Raw genomic sequence first — 25,973 nt, forward strand, 5'->3', positions numbered from 1 at the left:
CTCACGGTCCTGGTGCAGTATAGCGTGCCAAGTGAAGGTACTCTCTCACGGTCCTGGTGGTGCAGTATAGCGTGCCAAGTGAAGGTACTCTCTCACGGTCCTGGTGCAGTATAGCGTGCCAAGTGAAGGTACTCTCTCACGGTCCTGGTGGTGCAGTATAGCGTGCCAAGTGAAGGTACTCTCTCATGGTCCTGGTGGTGCAGTATAGCGTGCCAAGTGAAGGTACTCTCTCATGGTCCTGGTGGTGCAGTATAGCGTGCCAAGTTAAGGTACTCTCTCACGGTCCTGGTGCAGTATAGCGTGCCAAGTGAAGGTACTCTCTCATGGTCCTGGTGCAGTATAGCGTGCCAAGTGAAGGTACTCTCTCACGGTCCTGGTGCAGTATAGCGTGCCAAGTGAAGGTACTCTCTCATGGTCCTGGTGCAGTATAGCGTGCCAAGTGAAGGTACTCTCTCATGGTCCTGGTGGTGCAGTATAGCGTGCCAAGTGAAGGTACTCTCTCATGGTCCTGGTGCAGTATAGCGTGCCAAGTGAAGGTACTCTCTCACGGTCCTGGTGCAGTATAGCGTGCCAAGTGAAGGTACTCTCTCATGGTCCTGGTGGTGCAGTATAGCGTGCCAAGTGAAGGTACTCTCTCACGGTCCTGGTGGTGCAGTATAGCGTGCCAAGTGAAGGTACTCTCTCATGGTCCTGGTGGTGCAGTATAGCGTGCCAAGTGAAGGTACTCTCTCATGGTCCTGGTGCAGTATAGTGTGCCAAGTGAAGGTACTCTCTCATGGTCCTGGTGGTGCAGTATAGCGTGCCAAGTGAAGGTACTCTCTCATGGTCCTGGTGCAGTATAGCGTGCCAAGTGAAGGTACTCTCTCACGGTCCTGGTGGTGCAGTATAGCGTGCCAAGTGAAGGTACTCTCTCATGGTCCTGGTGCAGTATAGTGTGCCAAGTGAAGGTACTCTCTCACGGTCCTGGTGGTGCAGTATAGCGTGCCAAGTGAAGGTACTCTCTCATGGTCCTGGTGCAGTATAGCGTGCCAAGTGAAGGTACTCTCTCACGGTCCTGGTGGTGCAGTATAGCGTGCCAAGTGAAGGTACTCTCTCATGGTCCTGGTGCAGTATAGCGTGCCAAGTGAAGGTACTCTCTCATGGTCCTGGTGCAGTATAGCGTGCCAAGTGAAGGTACTCTCTCATGGTCCTGGTGCAGTATAGCGTGCCAAGTGAAGGTACTCTCTCATGGTCCTGGTGCAGTATAGCGTGCCAAGTGAAGGTACTCTCTCATGGTCCTGGTGCAGTATAGCGTGCCAAGTGAAGGTACTCTCTCATGGTCCTGGTGGTGCAGTATAGCGTGCCAAGTGAAGGTACTCTCTCACGGTCCTGGTGCAGTATAGCGTGCCAAGTGAAGGTACTCTCTCATGGTCCTGGTGGTGCAGTATAGCGTGCCAAGTGAAGGTACTCTCTCATGGTCCTGGTGCAGTATAGCGTGCCAAGTGAAGGTACTCTCTCATGGTCCGTGGTGGTGCAGTATAGCGTGCCAAGTGAAGGTACTCTCTCATGGTCCTGGTGCAGTATAGCGTGCCAAGTGAAGGTACTCTCTCATGGTCCTGGTGGTGCAGTATAGCGTGCCAAGTGAAGGTACTCTCTCATGGTCCTGGTGCAGTATAGTGTGCCAAGTGAAGGTACTCTCTCATGGTCCTGGTGGTGCAGTATAGCGTGCCAAGTGAAGGTACTCTCTCATGGTCCTGGTGGTGCAGTATAGCGTGCCAAGTGAAGGTACTCTCTCATGGTCCTGGTGGTGCAGTATAGCGTGCCAAGTGAAGGTACTCTCTCATGGTCCTGGTGGTGCAGTATAGCGTGCCAAGTGAAGGTACTCTCTCATGGTCCTGGTGCAGTATAGCGTGCCAAGTGAAGGTACTCTCTCACGGTCCTGGTGCAGTATAGCGTGCCAAGTGAAGGTACTCTCTCACGGTCCTGGTGGTGCAGTATAGCGTGCCAAGTGAAGGTACTCTCTCACGGTCCTGGTGGTGCAGTATAGCGTGCCAAGTGAAGGTACTCTCTCACGGTCCTGGTGGTGCAGTATAGCGTGCCAAGTGAAGGTACTCTCTCATGGTCCTGGTGCAGTATAGCGTGCCAAGTGAAGGTACTCTCTCATGGTCCTGGTGCAGTATAGCGTGCCAAGTGAAGGTACTCTCTCATGGTCCTGGTGCAGTATAGCGTGCCAAGTGAAGGTACTCTCTCATGGTCCTGGTGGTGCAGTATAGCGTGCCAAGTGAAGGTACTCTCTCATGGTCCTGGTGGTGCAGTATAGCGTGCCAAGTGAAGGTACTCTCTCATGGTCCTGGTGCAGTATAGCGTGCCAAGTGAAGGTACTCTCTCATGGTCCTGGTGGTGCAGTATAGCGTGCCAAGTGAAGGTACTCTCTCACGGTCCTGGTGCAGTATAGCGTGCCAAGTGAAGGTACTCTCTCACGGTCCTGGTGGTGCAGTATAGCGTGCCAAGTGAAGGTACTCTCTCACGGTCCTGGTGCAGTATAGCGTGCCAAGTGAAGGTACTCTCTCACGGTCCTGGTGGTGCAGTATAGCGTGCCAAGTGAAGGTACTCTCTCATGGTCCTGGTGGTGCAGTATAGCGTGCCAAGTGAAGGTACTCTCTCATGGTCCTGGTGGTGCAGTATAGCGTGCCAAGTTAAGGTACTCTCTCACGGTCCTGGTGCAGTATAGCGTGCCAAGTGAAGGTACTCTCTCATGGTCCTGGTGCAGTATAGCGTGCCAAGTGAAGGTACTCTCTCACGGTCCTGGTGCAGTATAGCGTGCCAAGTGAAGGTACTCTCTCACGGTCCTGGTGGTGCAGTATAGCGTGCCAAGTGAAGGTACTCTCTCACGGTCCTGGTGGTGCAGTATAGCGTGCCAAGTGAAGGTACTCTCTCATGGTCCTGGTGGTGCAGTATAGCGTGCCAAGTGAAGGTACTCTCATGGTCCTGGTGCAGTATAGCGTGCCAAGTGAAGGTACTCTCTCACGGTCCTGGTGGTGCAGTATAGCGTGCCAAGTGAAGGTACTCTCTCATGGTCCTGGTGGTGCAGTATAGCGTGCCAAGTGAAGGTACTCTCTCATGGTCCTGGTGCAGTATAGCGTGCCAAGTGAAGGTACTCTCTCATGGTCCTGGTGGTGCAGTATAGCGTGCCAAGTGAAGGTACTCTCTCATGGTCCTGGTGGTGCAGTATAGCGTGCCAAGTGAAGGTACTCTCTCATGGTCCTGGTGCAGTATAGCGTGCCAAGTGAAGGTACTCTCTCATGGTCCTGGTGCAGTATAGCGTGCCAAGCAGGGTTTCCGTTAGAAAAAATTGTTGCCGGTCTCAGGGTCCGGTAGATTTTTATCTACCAGTCAAATGAGAGAAATTCCGGTCAGAGTTTATTGAGCTTAAAAACAACAGGCTATATAAAGAATGACATCCTCAAGGCATGTAGATTTATAATATTTTAACTTAAAGCTAGGCTACTTTTGCGTATACAGTCATTATATTCCAAATAAAATAAGTCCAGAGACTCCGTGCTGCTGCCGACTTTAAATCAAATAGACCTGTGTCTGTGGGCAGTCGGCCCGACATTAATAAACAGCAGTCTGTTATAATCACATTTATGAGCTAACGAATTCCGTTATATTGGACATTTGTATTAATTATATCAAGCGAAGAACTGAGAAATTTGGCAGAGAGACGGCAACATTATCGTGGGTTTGCGTGATGTATATCTCCACCTAGTCCCAACGACTTGGTGCTGGTCATAATGTCCGGTGAAAACAACTCCCTCCAAGCACAACTTGACCACCCGAACCGTACCAAAACAGGCCAAAATTAAATAGCCCATGCGACGAACGATTCATTACATTCGTTTCATCGTTGCTCCACCAAGCAGCCGGTCCAACAATATCAGCGCGAGCGCCGCAGTTAGTTTGCAAGAAGCATCCAGCTGCAGACCCGCAGAGCAGCTTTCCAGGTCTGGGGACCGCACTGTGCCAGCAAAGCTGGTGGGTTCTGTGGGTCTGCAGCTGCATGCCTTCCGCAAATCCAGCAGCAAGCTCTCGCTGAGCGAAGCAACGACAACAAACGCAATGATTGTTTCGTTCATCGCATAGGCCACCCAACTCCAGCCCATCCAAATACAATTCAAATAATCAAACTGTGCCCAGAGGGAACTATTTTCACCGGACACTATGACCGGAGAGATTAAATTTGTCGGACTTCAACAGATTTTGCCAGTCAAATACCGGTAATTACCGGCTAACGGAAACGCTGGTGCCAAGTGAAGGTACTCTCTCACGGTCCTGGTGCAGTATAGTGTGCCAAGTGAAGGTACTCTCTCATGGTCCTGGTGGTGCAGTATAGCGTGCCAAGTGAAGGTACTCTCTCATGGTCCTGGTGCAGTATAGCGTGCCAAGTGAAGGTACTCTCTCACGGTCCTGGTGGTGCAGTATAGCGTGCCAAGTGAAGGTACTCTCTCACGGTCCTGGTGGTGCAGTATAGCGTGCCAAGTGAAGGTACTCTCTCATGGTCCTGGTGGTGCAGTATAGCGTGCCAAGTGAAGGTACTCTCTCACGGTCCTGGTGGTGCAGTATAGCGTGCCAAGTGAAGGTACTCTCTCACGGTCCTGGTGGTGCAGTATAGCGTGCCAAGTGAAGGTATGCACTTCCTGGCTTCTCTCAGACTGTAGAATATGTCCTCTAGGTCTGGGGGACGTGGTCAAAATATGGTATCACAATGTTCGATAACACCTAAATCAATGCACCGACACCTTTTTTTTCTCTCTCATTGGGGCCATAATTTGCAGTTGGAAAAAAGGTTGTATATTGTGAAATTGCAGTATTGTGACTCTAGTATTGTGATAATATTGTATCTTCTGATCAGACATGCAGCGTTAGCATTAGTCATGTGACAGGAATTGTGAGAGGTGGAAATCGCACTTGCACTAAATTGAGAACCTTTCAGTGCCACCTGTTGTTTCTTTGTTTACTAAATGTCTTTGTTATTGTTGTTGTCAGACGCAGTAGGGGGCGCTAAGAACCACCTGAGCCCAATCAACTCCACCATCACCACCTCCTCGACGCTGCTCGCCCCCCCTCCCTCCTCTGCTGCTCCTCTCCTCCCTCTGTCTGGTGGTGGAGACACCGAGGACGACGAGGGCATGAAGCACCTGCAGCAGGTACGAACTAACGTTACCCAGGCAGTGTTGCAGTCAAATCAACAGGTAGGGACTAACGTTGCCCAGCCAGTGTTACAGTCAAATCAACAGGTAGAGACTAACGTTACCCAGGCAGTGTTAGTCAAATCAACAGGTAGAGACTAACGTTACCCAGGCAGTGTTACAATCAAATCAACAGGTAGGGACTAACGTTACCCAGGCCGTGTTACAGTCAAATCAACAGGTAGAGACTAACGTTGCCCAGCCAGTGTTACAGTCAAATCAACAGGTAGAGACTAACGTTGCCCAGCCAGTGTTACAGTCAAATCAACAGGTAGAGACTAACGTTACCCAGGCTGTGTTACAGTCAAATCAACAGGTAGGGACTAACGTTACCCAGCCAGTGTTACAGTCAAATCAACAGGTAGAGACTAACGTTACCCAGGCAGTGTTACAGTCAAATCAACAGGTAGGAACTAACGTTACCCAGGCAGTGTTAAAGTCAAATCAACAGGTAGGAACTAACGTTACCCAGGCAGTGTTACAGTCAAATCAACAGGTAGGAACTAACGTTACCCAGGCCGTGTTACAGTCAAATCAACAGGTAGGAACTAACGTTACCCAGGCAGTGTTACAGTCAAATCAACAGGTAGGAACTAACGTTACCCAGGCAGTGTTACAGTCAAATCAACAGGTAGGGACTAACGTTACCCAGCCAGTGTTACAGTCAAATCAACAGGTAGAGACTAATGTTACCCAGGCAGTGTTACAGTCAAATCAACAGGTAGGAACTAACGTTACCCAGGCAGTGTTAGTCAAATCAACAGGTAGGAACTAACGTTACCCAGGCAGTGTTACAGTCAAATCAACATGTAGGAACTAACGTTACCCAGGCAGTGTTACAGTCAAATCAACAGGTAGGAACCAACGTTACCCAGGCAGTGTTGCAGTCAAATCAACAGGTAGGAACTAACGTTACCCAGGCAGTGTTACAGTCAAATCAACAGGTAGGGACTAACGTTACCCAGGCAGTGTTACAGTCAAATCAACAGGTAGGAACTAAAGTTACCCAGGCAGTGTTACAGTCAAATCAACAGGTAGGAACTAACGTTACCCAGGCAGTGATGTAGGAACTAACGTTACCCAGGCAGTGATGTAGGAACTAACGTTACCCAGTAAGTGATGTAGGAACTAACATTACCCAGGCAGTGTTACAGTCAAATGAACAGGTAGGAACTAATGTTACCCAGGCAGTGATGCAGTCAAATGAACAGGTAGGAACTAATGTTACCCAGGAAGTGATAGTCAAATCAACAGGTAGCAGTCAAAGGGGCAGGGTAATAATAGAAAGACATACATATAGGCAATACAATTTGATCTGAATCTGAAAATATGAGAAAAAACAGTGTAAACAAAGGTGCAGATGAGTTGCCCTATGGGTTATATTATTATGTTACAACAATAGATATAGGCAATAAAGAATCTGTGTCTCTCTGTGTGTGTGTGTATCTCTGTCTGTGTGTGTGTGTCTCTCTGTGTGTGTGTGCAGGAGGCGGAGAAGATGGTGGCCTCCCTGCAGGACACCTCTCTGGAGGAGGAGTGCTTCACGCAGGCCCTGCAGCAGGAGAGCAGGAACACAGCTGCAGCGCTGCCCCTGTCCCACGAGGCGGCCATGAAGTGGTTCTATAAAGACCCCCAGGGGGAGATCCAGGGTACACACATACACACACACACACACACACACACACACACACACACACACACACACACACACACAGTGACATGGACATACACACACACATACATACACACACACACATACATAGACATACATAAAGTGCATTGCCTCCTCAACTCCTCTCCTAACCTCTCCTCTTTGCTCCTCTCCTCAACTCCTCTCTTCTCCCATTACCTCTCCTCTACTCCTATCCTAACTTTTGCTCCTCATCACCTGCTCTCCTCTCCTCTCCTCCTCTCTCCTAACCTCCCCTCTCCTCCTCTCCTCTCCGCTCCTCTCTCCTAACCTCACCTCTCTCCTCTCCTCCTCTCCGCTCCTCTCCTCTCTCCTAACCTCACTCTCTCCTCTCCTCCTCTCTGCTCCTTTCCTCCTCAAGTTTCAAGTTTCTTTAATAGTTGTCATACAGAAGTACAGAATACTTTTATACAAAATGCTTCTTACTGTTATGCTCCAGAGACTGTGCAAGACAATATAAGTATGAAATAAAATAACATAGTATAGCATGTAAATTAGAAGTAAAAAAGTAAGTAAAAAAACTTCTCTCCTCTGCTCCTCTCCTCTCCTAACCTCTCCTCTCCTCCTAACCTCACCTCTCCTCCTCTCTGCTCCTCCTTTCGCCTAACCTCACCTCTCTCTCCTCTCTCCTCTCCTCTCTCCTAACCTCACCTCTCTCTCCTCTCCTCTCTCCTCTCCTCTCTCCTAACCTCACCTCTCTCCTAACCTCACCTCTCTCCTAACCTCACCTCTCTCCCCTCCTCTCTCCTCTCCTCTCCTCTCTCATAACCTCACCTCTCTCCTAACCTCATCTCTCATCTCCTCTCCCCTCCTCAGGCCCCTTCACCACGGTGGAGATGTGTGAGTGGTTCCAGGCCGGTTACTTCACCATGACCCTGCTGGTGAAGCGGGGCTGCGATGAGGGCTTCCAGCCCCTGGGCGACGTCATCAAGATGTGGGGGCGCGTGCCCTTCGCCCCGGGGCCCTCTCCGCCGCCCCTGCTGGTGAGACAGCCACCACCCCCGCAGCGCCCGCAGCCTGCCCGGGGGTCCTCCGGGACTGTGAGTCCGAGCTCAGCCAACCACACACACACACACAACATCAGGGTATCTGTGGGGTCTTGAGAAGTCTTTACTGTAAAAGGTATTAAAAAGTCTTACATTTAATTTGCACAGGTATTACAAAATGTTTTTGTATTTAAGTTTTGCGGGGCTACCGGCAGCTTGGTGTACCTGGTGAGAGCTTGTATGGAACAAACGAGAATTTAAATAGGCAGCCGTTGGTATGGTTATGAAATTGGTATTCCATTTAGCTCTAAATGGTATTAAAAAGGTCTTAAAAAGTCTTAGATTTTACTTGAAACCTGCAGATACCCTGAATATATACATGCATACCTGTTGAGTGAGGGGGTACGTAGGAGAGACGAGAAGACTGGAGATGGAACAGGAGAATCGTAAAAGCCTATTGATCATATTCACACAGTGGCCATTTTGGTGGGAACAGGGTGGAAGGGAGTCCCAACCTGAGCAAAATGTGAACCACACATGAGCAACATGGTCAATTGTTTTTTGAGTCCAAAAAAAGAAAGATGGGAACCCATTTCAATCAACAAGTAATGGTAGTTTAATGCACACAGAAGGTAATGGTAGTTTAATGCACACATAAGGTAATGGTAGTTTAATGCACACAGAAAGTAATGGTAGTTTAATGCACACAGAAAGTAATGGTAGTTTAATGCACACAGAGAGTAATGGTAGTTTAATGCACACAGAGAGTAATGGTAGTTTAATGCACACGAGAGTAATGGTAGTTTAATGCACACAGAAAGTAATGGTAGTTTAATGCACACAGAGAGTAATGGTATTTTAATGCACACAGAAAGTAATGGTAGTTTAATGCACACAGAAAGTAATGATAGTTTAATGCACACAGAGAGTAATGGTAGTTTATGCAGGGGTTCCCAAAGTGGGGGCCGCGAGCCGCGGCGGGGGGGGGGGGGGGGGGGGGGGGGGGGGGTCGCCAGATGATTTTTTAAAATTTTATGCAGTCAGGCCACTGAACTTAGAAGCAGGCCAGGCCAGTGTTTCTAGTTGCAGCAGCGCAATAGTTAGATAACCTAGGTGGGGAACAACCAGGAGATCACTGCAACTCACACAAGTTGGAGAACTATCTCTCTCTCTCTCTCTCTCTCTCTCTCTTGCTCTCACACACACAAAGGGAGCCGCATGTGATTGGTGGAGGCGGGACCCTTACAAAAAACTGTTGTTGCTAATCATTGACACTTGCTAGCCTGTAATAATCCCCCCCAGAAAAATCTACTTTGCATTTGATATATTGCAAATATATGCCATCACAACACACTGGCATTTAAAGGGTTAGAATTATAAAATGAATATGTGGTGTTATGATCAGGGCTGAAGTTGAATAAAAGATTGTATTATTTTTAATCTATAAAAGAAGCAGTGAAGCCAGACCAGCACTCTCGGGTTCAAAATTTAATGGCAGCCTGAAACAAACATGTTTCGGAATTACATATTCCTTCGTCAGTGTTATAGCTTGCTAGTGTTAAAGCTATACAAGCTATAACACTGACGAAGGAATATGTAATTCCGAAACATGTTTGTTTCAGGCTGCCATTAAATTTTGAACCTGAGAGTGCTGGTCTGGCTTCACTGCTTCTTTTATATAATACTTAATGGGATTTCAGCACCCAGTGTCGTATCTTGAGAGCGCGGTCTAACTTGACATTATTTTTAATCTGACATTACAAAAAAACTGAAAATCCATCAAAATCAGTGTTGTTGCTAATCATATATATGCTAGCCTGTTTTTTAACAATAATTTGTGATGCCATCACAAACACTGGCATTTAACCCTTTCTCTGCCACGCTTATGTACATCCTTATACCATCCTCTGCCAGCTCTTATTTGTCTATGGAGAAGTTCCCCTTCTTTGCAGGGCTATAACTTTTTAAATTGTATTGCTAAATTGACATTACTATGGCCCATTCAACTTCAATTATCTATCGTTAGCAACGTTCTACTTTTTCATTCACATATTCATACTAAAATACGGTCTAAAGTATAAATATGTTTTTATCGTTTTCTGCAGCATTCTGCAGAACGTGATTTATAGCCCTAAATGCATTATATTGATGATCAAATACAGTTTGATAGCGATCGGCGCCAGATAAAAAATTTCAAATGTACGTGCTTCTAGAAGTTACTACTAATCATCTGATGTTGACCGGATGGGGGGGGGTCGTTTATAATTTCGTGGCCAATGTTAGATGATTCATGTAGTGTGGGTGATATGATCATCAGAGCAGTTTGTATCGAACACTGTAATAATAAACGCTGAAACTTACCCCAGTCTCCTCGGGCCGTTGGGCGATGCGCGTGGAGCAAAAAGATTGCTATTATGGGATGTTGAAATATGCGATCCATTTCCAGGTTGTATAATAGTATATACGTCCAAATCATGTTGTTTATCGAGTTATTGACAACGGATCGCTATCCATTGTGTCGAGCTCGAGTCCCGGGAGCTATAGCGAGTGGTTGGACCGAATTTGGATGAGCACCAGTTTCCGGTTTGCTGTTTGGGCGATCCGCCGATCCGCCACCAGATGGCGCTCTTGAACCGTTGGAGAGTTGAGAGGAGATCAACAGTAGATCTCAAGTCTCCGCGGGAGAAATATGATTGCAATCACAGATTTTTGAAATATTGATCTCAATGACGTGTTACGGCGTCATTGGCAGATTAAGCATGGCGAGCAATGACGTGTTACGGCGTCCTTGGCGATTAAAGGGTACAAATAAAAAAAATCCTGCACCAGAATGCAGGAAATGAAGTCTTTGTAACAAGAAATTTCCTGGTGGGGGACCCCCTGCTTAAAAAGTGGCCTGACTGGGGCTATATTTTGCACTATATTTCCTGGCCTGAATGATTTCCCCAGTCCGGCCCTGGTTAAAAGCCTCCAATGCTTATTAGTGTGTGTGCGTTTGAACGTGTGCATGTTTCAACCATACATTTCCATTTATTAAATGTTTTCTTTTTTTTTATTTAATTATTATTTTTTTTTTTGCCTCCCATAATAGTGGGGGTCGCGGCTCTCTGACACCGTTATTTGGGGGTCGCCGCCTGAAAAGTTTGGGAACCCCTGGTTTAATGCACACAGAGTAATGGTAGTATAATGCACACAGAACCTAATGGTAGTTTAATGCACACTGAAAGTAATGGTAGTATAATGCACACAGAAAGGCATCAAAACATGCCTCGCTGCATTCCTCACTGTGTCCTGCTGCCTTTTATTATTTGTGCACTATCTGAGCAGAGGTATTATCTTTCATTTCTGCATTCAATTGACTTCCTGTCTTTACCTTTTCTGGCGCCCATTTTGGCTCTTTTAGAAACCCCTGTTCTTCTCTCAAAATGTCAGTGTGTGTGCGGCTAAGTGGCGCAGTGGGCAAGGCGCTCGCCACTAACGCAGGAGATGCTGGGTTCGAGCCCAGCTCTCTGTGTTGCTACCAGCTTGGCTGGTCGTTCATACTAACACAATTGGCAGTGTTAGGGGTGGGAAAGCTGGTGGGTGGGGATCGGACGTTGTGGACAGTGACTCCTACAGGTCGGTTGGTGCGCCTGTACAGCAGAATCAGGAAGCGACGGGGGCAGCGTGAGCCTCCCACGCGTTACTCCTCGCCGCTCAGAGATCAGGTGTGCGTGGAGCAAAAATATTCCTATTATGGGATGTTGAAATATGCGATCCATCTCCAGGTTGTATAATAGTATATACGTCCAAATCATGTTGTTTATCGAGTTATTGGTAACGGATTGCTATCCATTGTGTCTAGCTCGAGTCCCGGGACTATTAGCGAGTGATCGGACCGAATTGGAATGAGCACCAGCTTCCGTTTCCGGTTTGGGCGATCCGCCGATCGGCCACCAGATGGCGCTCTTGAACCGTTGGAGAGTTGAGAGGGGATCAACAGTAGATCTCAAGTCTCCGCGGGAGAAATATGATTGCGATCACAGATTTTTGAAATATTGATCTCAATGACGTGTTACGCCGTCATTGGCAGAATTAGCATGGCGGGGAATGACTAGTTTAGGCGTCCTTGGCGGGGAAAGTGTTAATGAAATATGAATTTAGGAATTGTATTCAATAGATCGTGAATTTCGACCGGAAACGCATCCGAGCGGCCATTTAGCTGTAGTCATTATGACGAAGGAAAGACACTGCTTTCAATGAGCGTTGACATTTCGAAAAACCACATCTCCTAGGGTTCTCCAGCTTTCTGGAAACAAATGCCTTCCTGATTATAATTTATTTCTCTTATTTCTTTGGATTTTATACCACAAAACTGAACGTTATTGGCATAGTTTGGAGTGCAGTTAGTTTGTCTCCCTTCTGTGAACATTTAGCAACCATCCATGTTACAAATGGATTCAAAATGGCGGACCTGTCGCAAAAATATAAAGCTGACTGTAAATACAGTAGATTTCATTCTCTGTTCTTGCTGCACGCCTGGTGATACTAAATCCAAATTGTAACTCTGTCATTGGAACAAGTAGATTTGGCCCGATCCATAGATGTGCTACATGGCTATAATAAGGTCATTTATAGGCCTCATATTCTATATTCTATAATAATATTTCAAATTGCATGGGTCCGGATGGCAGAATTCAGTACTGTATCTACAAAACCTTCTGTTTAATCATCTTCCCTTTATTAATTTCCTTAGATTTATTTGTACACATGATCTCAAGAAGGTACTGAACGAGATCAGTGGCAGTTTTTCATGTCTGGTCATTTTTAGCATGGTGTTATTCACTGTCAAAGATGCAAAGAAAAATCACAATTCATATTCTCCTTTGTTTCATCACAATTTAAGCAAGCCTAGTAATAGACACAATATGTCTGACACTGGGAATACATTCCCTGAGATCCGTAGATGTCCCTAGATACCTAGAACATGCAAATGGACCTTGTAGAAGTGGAGCAATCTTCCATTTACTTAGGTATGTATTTTTAGGCGGATTTTCAGAAAATAGGGCTAAAGGAACACGCAAAAAATTTTGGGAAATTAGCTTACCGTCTTCTCCACAGAGAGACAAAAAGATAGATACCAGTTTCCTCTCTGTGCGTTCAGTAGAAAGCTATCTGGCTGCACGTTAGCACAATGAATGGAAGCAAACAGTGCCGGTTAGCCGTCGTGAGAGGTGTTAGTTGGACAATGCCTAGGCTAACCGGCACTGTCCGCTTCCATTCATTGTGCTGTGCTAGGCTAACGTGCAGCCAGATAGCTTTTTTTTTTTTTTTTTTTTTACTTTATTTTTTAGCGTTTATCGCTTTTCTGGTCAAGCATGACCGACAGTTGTAGGGTGAAACGGGAGAGAGAGCAAGGGGAGACATTCGGCAAATGACGGCGAGTCCGGGAATCGAACTCGGAGTCAACCAGATCCGTGACGCAGCACGGAGTCCCGCGACGCAGCGCGGTAACATGGTGTGCTACTGGAGCACCCCCCAGCCAGATAGCTTTCTACTGAACGCACAGAGAGGAAACTGGTATCTATCTGCTTGTCTGTCTCTGGAGAAGACGGTAAGCTAATTAACCAAAATGTTGGCGTGTTCCTTTTAAAACGCCGACACACACAGAGAGAGAGAGAGAGAGAGAGTCTCTTCTGCCCGCGTCACATAAATCCAATCTGGAGGCACTTTGAGAAGGTCAGCGGTTGAGGCTGAAATACGTTGAACTTTCTGAGTGCCGCGACAAAGTGGCAATCTGGAGCCATCAGCACCGTGGCCCAGCCCGGCGCCCGGCGCTCTTTTAATAGAAAAGCAATGACCCGCTCCCCCCCCCCCCCCCCCCACGCGCCGCTATTCTGCCAGCCTCCCAGAAGAACCCTTTTCAAAACTGCCATTTATTTCTCCTGGACTGAAGAACAGTTGTCCCGAATCAACAAAAGAAGAGTGATTGTATATGATTTCAGCCTCTATTTTCATCAGCTAGTCTCTCCAGGGACCTTTCCTTCGATGTGTTTTGTGCGTCAGACATACGTCGTGGCTCTCCCTCAATTTCAGTTTCTAGCTCTGCCGTGAAATAGCTCTGCTTCTGACGCCGCCCACTCAAACTGCACACGCTGGAATGGGAGATATATTCATACAGATCTGTATGAGGCTATTCTCATGACGCGTCGTACGTTTCCTGCCATTATGGTGCAATGCCATCAGTATGGCTCTTTGACCGCAGCGGTAATTTAATGACGATCACCTGTTATTCGATTATAATAATGGCCATAATTTGTCTACCAAGAGCTGTGTGGTGATGCCGTCACTAAATACAATGAATTAACCCCTTAAGCCCGACGAGCCCGGTACAGGGCCGAGAGTCATATCACGCCATGAATCGACCAATACAGTTCGTATTAATTAATGTAAATATAGGCAATAAAGAATATGAATATGAATATATATATATATATATATATATATATATATATATGAATGATATATACTGTGACTTTCACACATAACAAAGTTCAGAATTGACAAATATTACTTTGGGGAAAGGCTCATTTTCATTTTAAGATTGTAATATTGGCCCAAACTTTATAAACACCGATGTTGTTCTTTGTGGCTTAACTGTCCTCGTGGGTTGAGTGTTGTTGAGTGAGTCTTGTGTGTTTAAATGTGATTTCACTATCTTGAGGTTTCATGTGCTAAACCACATGTTACTGTATCTGATTGTGTACAAGGATCACCCCAGGCTAGATGATTGTTAGATGAGATAAGATAAGATGATCCTTTATTAATCCCCTTGGGGAAATGCAGGTGTCAAAGCAGCATGGGGGGGGGGGGGGGGGGGGGGTAATGCAGAGCTTCACAGTCCGATAATATACTATGAGATGCAATATAAAAAGTACAAAATACAAGATAGTGCAAGATAAGTAGGTAGCAACAACAGTAGCAGCAGTATGGATAGGGGTTTGATTTGTTTGTGGTTGTCCACTTTGAGTTGATGCATGTTCTTGTGTGTGTGTGTGTGTGTGTGTGTGTGTGTGCGCGCGCGCAGGGTAACCTGGACCAGGAGCGTCTGAAGAAGCAGCAGGAACTGGCGGCAGCAGCTCTCTATCAGCAGCTCCAGCAGCAGCAGCTGTTCCAGCTCATCAACAGGTCAGAGGTCGCTCCATCGGTGGGAAACCACCACATTAAAGATGTCCGCCTCCCCCTCCCCCTCCCCCTCCCCATGTGTCATGTCGTCCGGGACCTCCTAGTTCTACAAATGAGCGGTGCAAAGTGTCGGAACACGTCCGCTGTTGCAGCTAGCCAGCGTTGGGGCTAACCTAACCGAGATACAGAGAGCTATATTTTCTGACTTCTTACATTTACATTTTGTCATTTAGCTGAAACACTTTTATCCAAAGCGAAGTTCTGCACGACAAGTCATCAGGAAGGGCACAACTCTTATCAGCTGAGTAACGATGTTCATCAAAGTGTTGAGTGCTACAGTGTAGGTTAGTTTATTAGGACAAGTGCATGACCGTAAGGTTAGTTAAGCTTAAACAAACATTAAAAAAAAATAAAAAATTATTTCAGATAATGGTTGAAGAAGTTGTCTTTAGTCGATGGCGAAAGATTGGACGGGTTTCGGCTGTCCTAACTGGTGGGAAGTTCGTTCCACCATTGTGGAGCAAGGACTGAGAATAGGCGGCTTCTCCTTAATGACCCTCCCGGAGCTCGGATAGGAGTGGGTCTGAGTCTCTGAGGTGGCCAGAAGATGCAGAGCGTAGGGGTCTTGAGGGTGTGAAGTTAGAGACCATTGACCGGAGGTAGGCGGGAGCGGTTCCCTTTGCCGCACGGTATGCCAGGTCGAGGGCCTTGAAGCGGATTTGTGCAGCAATGGGGAGCCAGTGCAGGTCCCTAAGAAGTGGAGTGACATGGGCTGACTTGGGTAGGTTTGAGATCAGGCGGGCCGCTGCGTTCTGAATGAGTTGAAGAGGCTTGGTGGCCGGGAGGCCAGCTAGCAGTATGTTGCAGTAGTCTAGGCAGGAGATGACTGTTGATTGGACGAGGAGTTGGGTGGCTTCTTTTGTCAGGAAGGGGCGGATCCTTCTTCAGCCAGTCTTTCTAAGATTGGGTCCATGTTTGGAATGCAGTTAATCACGAGTGTTTGTGTGTATGTGTGTATATTTCTGTAAATGTGTTCCATTTGTTGGTATGTTTATAATTTAGGTGATTATTAGTTTGATTGTTTTGTTCCTATTAGCTGCCAATTTATTGACCACTAGTCTTCCTGGGGTCCTCACAGGAAAGTGATTCAATAATTTAAAAATAACAGAAAATATGTGCCTAATCAAAATGCTGAGGCTAAAATCTTTATTTTTGAATGTTTTTATTAAAAAAGAAAAAAACTTGTTGCCACCACTCTTTTCTTGTGATGCACGCTGGTGATGTTTTCTATAGTCAGACCACTGCTCAGTGTGTTCAGGCATAAAAAATAATATTGTTTGTTTCCTGTTGGTTGTCAGTTAAGGCCATGGGTAGGTAGGGAATTTATTTTATTTTACTTTTTATTTTATTCTTTCCCACGGCGACTATGGATAGGGAATTTTTTTATTTAATTAAAATGTTCACAACAACATGGATGCATGTACTCTGCCAGCATGTTTAATATCCATAATACTAAAGGTTTGACTAAGATTTTATGAAATCTATTGTAAAAAGAAAAGAAAAAAAGATTTCATCTTCATTTATTATTATTTTAATTTTTTTATCGGCAGGGTCGGTCGGCAACTGAAACAAACCATTTTTTATTTCAGGCCTCATATGGTCATGATGTTTTCTATAGTCAGACCACTGCTCAGTGTGTTCATAGGGTCATGATGTTTTCTATAGTCAGACCACTGCTCAGTGTGTTCATATGGTCATGATGTTTTCTATAGTCAGACCACTGCTCAGTGTGTTCATATGGTCATGATGTTTTCTATCGTCAGACCACTGCTCAGTGTGTTCATATGGTCATGATGTTTTCTATAGTCAGACCACTGCTCAGTGTGTTCATAGGGTCATGATGTTTTCTATAGTCAGACCACTGCTCAGTGTGTTCATATGGTCATGATGTTTTCTATAGTCAGACCACTGCTCAGTGTGTTCATATTGGTCTGTATAATAAGTAGGAAAAAACTAGTAAAAGAGTCAAACGAACATGAAATAAGTAGGACTAAAACTAGTAAAAGAGTAAAACGAACATGAAGTAGGACTAAAACTAGTAAAAGAGTAAAAATAACATAAAATAAGTAGGACTAAAACTAGTAAAAGAGTAAAAAGAACATGAAATGTGCTCTGGCCACCTGTAAAAGGCTCATACACCTTTTATATACCGGTATACAGTATAAAATGCCATGGTTAGTTTTCACCCAAAGCAGCCAAGTCTAGTGTCTGCAGCCACAAGGTGCACAAGGTGCTGCAGACGCTCCTCTACAGCGGACATGGATTGAAAGCAGCCTCACTGCTCCACTTGACTGCAGGTCATCGGAAACGCCTGTATTCGAATACCAACCGTTCATGCTTCCGCGTTCGCGTTTTGCGCTCTGATTGGCCACTGATGTTTCTGGTCGCACCAATCGTGTGACAGCAAGTTCTTTCACGGTTAAGCTTAGGCACTCTTTCGAAGTTGGTTAAGGTTAGAGTTTGTCTTAGAGCAGGGCGATAGAACACCAGCCCTGATTCCAAACTCTAACCAACTTCGAAAGAGTCGCCTAAGCTTAACCAGTGATAAACTAGGCGTTAGGTAGTTTGCTGCTGGTCGAGGCGGAAATGGGCGCGGCACGCCATTGGGCGCACATGTCACATGACCAGAAACGTCCGTGGCCAATCAGATCGCACCAGAAACGGCAGTGGCCAATTAGCAAAACGCGAACGCGGAAACATGAACCGGTTGGTATTCGAATAGACTCGATCGGAACGGCCCATGAGGCTCTTCGTAGTTCCAGCAGGACTTTCCTGGTTAAATAAAGGTTACATTTTTTTTATTAGAATCAAATTTATATAATAATGAAAATGAAACATAAAGGAAATCACAATGAATTCAATATCCAATTAAATAACAAAGAAAAACAACAAATGGATGCATGTGACGTGTGTGTGTGTATTTCTGTGAATGTATCAGTTATGTCTGTTGGTATGTGTATGGAGTGTGTGTTTTTGATTGATTCATTTCCATGTATGTCAAATTGCAACGCAAAAATGTCATCTCAACATGTCAAACTATGGAACTATCGGTGGTTCTCGCACTCCTACAGGAACGGTCATGTTTATGTTGGGGCTCGTGTCCATATATGACGCCTGGAGGGGAAAGTGCTACACCTGGTTTTCAGAACGCTCCGCCTCTCTTGTGTGGCCGCTTAGAGCGTTTCTATTCGCTCCTTTTCAGACAACCAATCATATCACTCACATCCTCTGCGCCTGTCAGTCTGCCCGGTGACAGCAGGAACATCACCAAACTAAATACCAGGATGTCCTCCGTTTGGTGGTCATTCTGACAAATGCAGTAAAATAACAAATGGCTAATAAAAAACAAAGGGGCGAATTGCGATACCAGGCAATAAAAATATAACAAATATACAATGAAAGACAAAGGGGCGAATCACGATGCCCGACAATAGAAATGAATAACAAATGTACAAGAAAATACAAAGGCGCAAATTGCGGTTCTAAACGGTAAAATAACAAATGCATTATGTTAATCAAAAAGCAACAACGCTAGTCTGTCATACAGCGGTGGTTAGCTGGGTGGTGACGGCTACACTGTTGCCATAGAAACAACCCATGCGCAGCATTTTCTTTCTTGTTTTTTTTCAGCCCTAAAGCAGAGAAAGTTGAAGTTTAGAATGATTCATAAAGCAGAGAAAGTGGACGTTTAGAATGATTCATAAAGCAGAGAAAGTGGACGTTTAGAATGATTCATGAAGCAGAGAGAGTTGAAGTTTATTTAGCATGTGTATTGTTTTTACATGTATTATTGTAATACTTTCAGCACCCGGACAGATGAATATTGTGATGGTGTGTGTTTTGATGCGTCTTAATGGACCTGGTTGGACCGTGTGCTGCAGGTGCAGTGAGCAGGGGATGATGCCTTCGCTGAACAGGTCCATGTCGGTGCCGGATACAGGCTCCCTGTGGGACATGCATACCTCAGCTTCACAGCCGTCAGGTACACACACGCACGCAAGCACGCACGCACACGCACACCTCAGCTTCACAGCCGTCAGGTACACACACACACACACACACACCTCAGCTTCACAGCCGTCAGGTACGCACACACACACCTCAGCTTCACAGCCGTCAGGTACACACACACACACACACACACACACACACACACACCACTACACACACACACACACCACTACACACACACCACTAGAGCTGCCGCGGTATTGATGTTTTCCTTACCGCACACATTTGCAAAATATTTCCTACCGCGCGGTTATTACCGCACGCACACAAAAAAAATAAAAGTTTGAATGCATTTTTTTTTTTAGTAGTAGTCTACTCTTTATAGCATATAGCCTGCCTCTAGTCTAAATGTCTATCTTTAGAGGATGACTTTGCAGCATGAATATTGTTTGGGATTCGGCAAGCACGCATTAGTTATTGAAAGTGAAACACGGATTCGAAGTTTCCCCTATGGTCGTGCGCCGTTCACTCGGTGTCGCGGGCAGGGGTGGTTACCCCTAACCCCCCCGACCCTTTCTTATTATTATTACTATAAAGTTACTACTTTATAATAAAGGCATTCGTTTTGTGGCATTAACATTATATAGTTATACGTTCAATAACATCAGCGTATTTACCGGACCATAACAAGGCAAGCAATACTCTATTCATATCTCAGTTCCTTTCTTTGCTCAGAGCGTGCTGAGTTGTCCCATTCTGCGGTCTGTTAATAAAGTTTTCAATCAGACAAGTGTATAGAACGAAGGGCTTTTATTATAACATTCGTTGCAGACAGTAAAATCATTATGTCTCGTTTAGTACTCCTGAAGAGCGATGGTAGTCCACTCCGGCGGAGAGTTAAAGCTAACGTTATTAGCCGTGTTGTGATGAGCTGACATTCAGGACGTAAAAAACGTGTGACGCGTCTCTCTTCTGACCAATCAGTGGTCTGCAATGTTTCACGTGACTTTTCTGGTACCCAATAGGGTCGCTTGGAACCTCGATAGAGTAGTAGGGTATATCTGCAGAGCCGCAAGCCCGACGAGAGGAGGGTAATTTATTATTATTATTATAAAAAACAGCGGTGACGCGGTATTCAGCCTACTCTGCGGTGGCCGTGATGTAACAGCGATACCGCGGTAATGCGGTAATCGCGGCAGCTCTACACACCACTACACACACACACACACACACACACACACACACACACACACACACACACACACACACACACACACACACCACTACCCACACACACACACAGCCAGCCAGCCAGCCAGCACCTGCCACAGTGAAAGTAACCCTCTCTTCTTCTTCTTGTCCAGGCGGTGAAGCCAGTCTATGGGACTTAACAATGAATCCTTCTACTCAGGGTCCAACTCTCGAACAGCTTCAAAAGGTGAGCACTGTCGCCCCCTGGTGGTTGGATCCTGGTAGTCGCACATTTTACCACACAACTTGTCTGTGTTTCAATAGACCGTTTCAATTAGGGCTGGGTTAAAAAAAAATCTATTTCCTGATTTCTAACCGATCTTCATTTGAATTAGCGATTATCGATTCATAAAATCCCAAGATCCATCTTTAAAAAAATATATAATAAAAATAATAATTGAATGTCATCCCCGTTATGCCAATTCCCTTCCTGGTCGTTGCGCACATTGCCCCACTGTCGGTCTGGGGAGGGTGTAGACCAGAGATCGGCAATTAAGTTTGGCCTCGGGATAGGCATTTTCCATTGGTTCTCCCAGCCCACGTCACCATTTCTAGCAGTTCCATTGGCTATAGTGACAGACATGGATAATGATTGTGGAAATACAACAAATCTACAAAACCACTTACTGAGACCATCACCCAGACGTGACATATGCAAAAGTCAATGTTCCAATCAAAAGTACATTCATGTAACTGCTTGAGAGTCAATTCTTAATGTAAACATTGATATTTTTAACAATGCAACATGTTAGAGGGTTCCTTGAACCATTTACATTTTATAGCATTGAATCTAATTTAATCGGAAATTAAATCTATTTGGGAAATCAGTGGCGATACCCAGCCCTAGTTTCAATGTTTCTAAATTAAACATTGAATACATGAAGAAAAAAAAATCCCCCTTTTTTCAAAATAACAATGTTTAGAGTAATTTCAAAGGGAGTCTAACCAAATTCCATTACTGCTCACCCGCCCCTCGGGAGACCAGAGCGGGATTAGCTCTGAATGTAGGGCCGGGCATGTAGTGGTGTTTTAACAGATGGAGTACTCGCATGAATTAGTAGTGCGTTGTTTGTGGAGAGGAGCTCTGCAGAGTCTCGCACAATCTACTTTAGCGCGTGGCCTGTCATTCCTCTGTGGAGTTTGGGGGTGGGGATGTGGGATTCGCTGGTTTTCCTCGTGGTGGCGGGGGCACCGACGCCGGGGGAGATGGGGCGTGAGTGGCGCGTGGGCTGTTTTGTGTTTTCCTGCGGTCATGGCACGCTTTATCGGGGTATGTGTCTTGGATGGGGAGGTGGTAGGGATTGATGTGTGGGGTGTTTTGGGGGGACTGACTGTTCCGGGTTCACATGCCTTCGAGCGACATTGTACTTTTGTACTTATTTTAACAAACCTTTCATGGTAACCATGTATCCATAAACCTCGCTGTCATTATCTTTTAGATAACGCTAGGCTAACAAACCTTTCATGGTAACCATGTATCCATAGGCCTCGCTGGGTTTCAAAGCAAGTTGTTTTGTTTCATTGGCACACATTTGGTGGAAACCAAATAATAATAATACAATTGTATTGCCGAATGTAGCAATCCTTTCCTTTACCATAGAAATCGAGGTAAATATTCGACTATCTTACAAGTTGAAGATGTTCTGAACCCGTCTGACAGTAAAGACAGACTGACCTGCAGACTATGGCGATATGGCCTAAAAATAAAATCTCAGATTTTCTTTTTTTTTAATCCGATTTACGATTTTAATCGATTTTTTTCTGTTGAAAACTAGAAACGCCAAAGAAATCATTCAAATAACCTTTGTTTTTATTTGACACAAAGAAATTATCAAACCAAGATGAATTGAAGTGCAAACCTAACTTTCACCAATCTTCACTTAAAAAAATATATAATAATATAAGGTTACTCTTGATCAAACAAAGATGAATGTCCCTATTGGGATTAATAGTGCAATAACTTGCTTTTTCACCAAACTTCACTTAAAACAAATAAAAGGTGCCTCTTGATCATCAAACAAGAATGAATTTCCCTATTGGGATTAATAAAGTGCAAATCTAACTTTCACCAAACATCACTTTTTGCTAAATAAAAGGGGACTCTTGAAAAAGAAAATATATATACATATATATATATGTACCGTATATAATTTAATTTTTTTTTTTTTTTTTTTAATCGATTTAAATTTTTCAAAATCGTCCTAAATCATTAATTCAAATTAATCTATAAAATCGATTAATCGCCCAGCCCTACTGCAGACCGTTTGTTTTATCCTATAGTGGAAAAGCCTCCTTGAGAGACGGGAACTGTCCATTTGTATCCCATCGGTGCAGCCTCTGACGCGTCATCTTCCTTTTATCTGTTGAACAGTAATCAAGAACTATTTTATTGCACTGTAAAAAAAAATATATATATTTATGTCTGCACTTTATGTGCTCATTTTATGTAGGGATGCACGATATTGATTTTGACACCGATACCGATAACTTTATGCTCAAGCCGATAACCGATATTTATTGTATTAAAAAAAAAATTATGTATATATACATTTTTTTTCTTTTTTTTTTCAACATGAAACAAAACATATCACAATACAATAATAATAATACATAAAAAGACTTCCCAGGACAATAACTTAACACCAACTTAAATGTATATTCCTGTAGTTTTGACCTAACCAGACAACAGAAACAAAAGCCAAGACAACAGTTTTGACTGATAAAGTGACCATATTTATTTTTCCAAATGAAAATTCACAATCCGTCAAAAAACGTATAATACATCCAACCTAAGACGCTCAAAGCTTTTTTTTCTTCTTTTTTCAAAGCTGTCCGCCTTGAAAGAAAGGCTTTGAGTGGACACATAGCCTAGCAGGTCGCCTGCGGCATCACCACCGCTGCGATGGTGTTAGAAGCCTACGACGACGGCGCAAGCACGCTTGTACCTATTGACGAGTCGTTTGCTAAATTAAAGAAGTTTGACAGAAATGACCCAAGGGCTCAAGCCGCTAGCTTTTAAGCAGTCCTTGGTGGTGCAAATTAACCTGGCTACTACGGAGCAATAAGTGACTGCGTATTCAACCAAGGGTTGCATCACAGCCATGAAAGGGGCTAGCTTTGCTTAGCTCCCCGCGTCGTCGCAGGCTTTTAAGATAACACACCATCGCAGCGGTGGTGATGCCGCAGGTGACCTGCTAGGTTGGATGTATCACAAGCCGCTGCACTTTTCCCTCCTCGTGGAACTTCTGCATTGCATTTATTACAAATAGCAAGCAAACTTTTCCCCTCTGAAACAATCCCCACTAGCGTCGCCATCTTTGTTGACATCCGCGCTGCTTTCAAGAAACGTACGTGGCTACGTCACAGCCAAGAAAGGGAGCGCTGGATTTGTGTAAAACGCCCTGTTCCTAAACCACACGCTATCAGTCGTACCACAGTACTGGCAAAACGGGAGGAGCCGACAGTCAAAACAAACGCACTTCAACCAAATTCACCCACACCGCATTTTTTTTTACCAAAAAATATATTATATTATCGGAGCTATTAATAACGTTATCGGGTTTATCGGGATGACGTCATAATTGCTGATATCGGCCCGATAATTATCGTGCATCCCACATTTTTTGTCTGTTCTACTATTTTATTGTATTGCACTATTTTACTCTGTCTATTCCAGGGGTGACATAGAATAAACATTTATAAAAATTTCCATTTGCATGTTCTTGGTATCTGAATCTAGGGACATATATGGATCAGTGTCAGAAATAGTGTGTTACTAGGCTTGAGTAAATTGTAATGAACCAAAGGAGAATATCAATTCTATTTAAAAAAATTAAATAAAAATCTTTGACTGTGAATAACACCATGCTAAAATTGACCAGACCTGAAAAATCTAAGCAAATTAATAAAGGGAATATGATTAAACAGAAGGTTTTGTAGATACAGTACTGAATTCTGCCATCTTTTTTATAATGTAAATTTCTCTACCATTTTTCATCGTATTGCAACACCGTTTTTTGCAAGACGTTCACAGAAAGGTAGAGAAACGAATTGCGTTCTGTTTTATGGCAATAACGTTCAGGTTTGTGGGAAATAATCCCCAAAAATAAGAGAAATAAAAAAGTTTATCCAGAAGTCAGATGATTGACAGGGGCTGGTGTGAGCTGGGTAGGGTAGTTTTTCGAAATTCGAAAGCCCTGAGTCTCTTCCTTCAAAAGACTACACTCACTTTTGGCTGTGCCACTTCCTCCTGTCAATATGCGTCGGTTTCCGACTCAATGCCCTGAGATTTCTATAATCTTATATTTCACTAATAACAATTAAAAGCATTGGTAAACAAACGTACTGCTGAAAATATACACTTTTACTGTATATCTCAGGCTTAAGAGGTTAACCCTGTGAGGCCCAAATTAAAAAGACATTAGCAACTTCAGAGGCCAGAGGGTGGGACATATAAACACATTTACTATCAAATAGCATTGTGAGGCTGAACAACAGGACCAATTGACTATACATGTGCTTACATTTTTTTAAATAAACATTATTTTTTTAAATGGCTAAAAGTGATTTTGTAATTTTGCAACCGTGGGTCTCACAGGGTACTTTTAACCCTGTGAGGCCCAAATAAAAAAGACATTAGCAACTTCAGAGGCCAGAGGGTGAGACCTAAACATGAAGGGTGCCGTGACTGAAAAAAAAAAGTTGAGAAACGCTGGTATATGGTCTGGCTCTTTGTGGTACCACAGTCATTTTTGTGGCTCTTAGTCTCTGACTGGTTGGCCACCCCTGGTCTATTCTATCTTACTCTTTTTTATTATTGTCTATTTAAAACTGAATCAAACCATAAACAAGGTGGCCTGTTTTGATGTTAGATCCTAATGTGAAAAACTGTGATTTTTATATGTCTGCACTTTATAATGTGCTCATTTTATGCCTCGTCTTTTCTCTGTTGTGAAGCACTTTGAGCTGCAGTTTCTGTTTGAAAGGTGCTCTACAAATAAAGTTTTATTATTATTATTATCAGAACGGCTTTGGCCTTGCCGTCCTTTTGTCTCTGTGGGTGTTGAGTTTAACGTGACCTTTTGACCCCGCAGCTCCAGCAGGAGAGGCGAGACGCTGAACTCAGGGCGAAGCGTGAGGAGGAGGAGCAGCGTAAGCGGAGAGAGGAGAAGAGGAGGCAGCAGGAGGAGCAGAAGAGGAGGGACGAGGAGGAGCTCTTCAGGCGCAAGCAGGTGAGGAGAGGGAGAGCGCGCCGCGGGCTTCTGTTTATCATTTGTTTATTAACACTTTCAGTGCCAGCCATTTAACATTGGAAACCCCGTTGAATGCCTGCACCCACTTCAATGATAGCGTTGTGAACGCATAATCTCTGTCTTAAATTATGGTTATGTGTATAATCTGCCCGTCGTTTATCAATGACTTGTTTGCAGTCAACATTGTCGAAACGGATTGTTTTTTTATCGGTTCATTTTCGTTTTATATCAATCTAAAGTAATGGGGTGCAGTTACACAGGGAGAGACGATAGGGGGCGGTATCTTCCCAATTGAGCTCAGAGAGACTCTGCAGCACTAACCCGAGGCTCGATTGATGAAATATGAATTAAAATCGCCAATAAATAAAAAAAAAGCGGCAAACAGACTGAG

General features: G+C 44.5%; 1 protein-coding gene across 1 annotated transcript in view; it reads left to right on the top strand.

Moving 5' to 3' along the window:
• The window catches only part of gigyf1a (GRB10 interacting GYF protein 1a), a gene marked incomplete at its 3' end in the record, with an annotated part of 138,025 nt that overhangs the window by 101,168 nt on the left and 10,884 nt on the right, over nt 1-25,973 (top strand). The window contains exons 12-18 of the mRNA XM_084326253.1: nt 5,026-5,186; nt 6,715-6,877; nt 7,735-7,958; nt 14,971-15,071; nt 19,010-19,110; nt 20,444-20,517; nt 25,424-25,561. Coding sequence (XP_084182379.1) covers nt 5,026-5,186; nt 6,715-6,877; nt 7,735-7,958; nt 14,971-15,071; nt 19,010-19,110; nt 20,444-20,517; nt 25,424-25,561 — 962 coding nt within the window. The remainder of the gene's footprint in view (nt 1-5,025; nt 5,187-6,714; nt 6,878-7,734; nt 7,959-14,970; nt 15,072-19,009; nt 19,111-20,443; nt 20,518-25,423; nt 25,562-25,973) is intronic.

Source organism: Notolepis coatsorum (assembly GCF_963971535.1).
Source record: "Notolepis coatsorum genome assembly, chromosome: 1".
Classification (NCBI taxonomy): Eukaryota; Metazoa; Chordata; class Actinopteri; order Aulopiformes; family Paralepididae; genus Notolepis; species Notolepis coatsorum.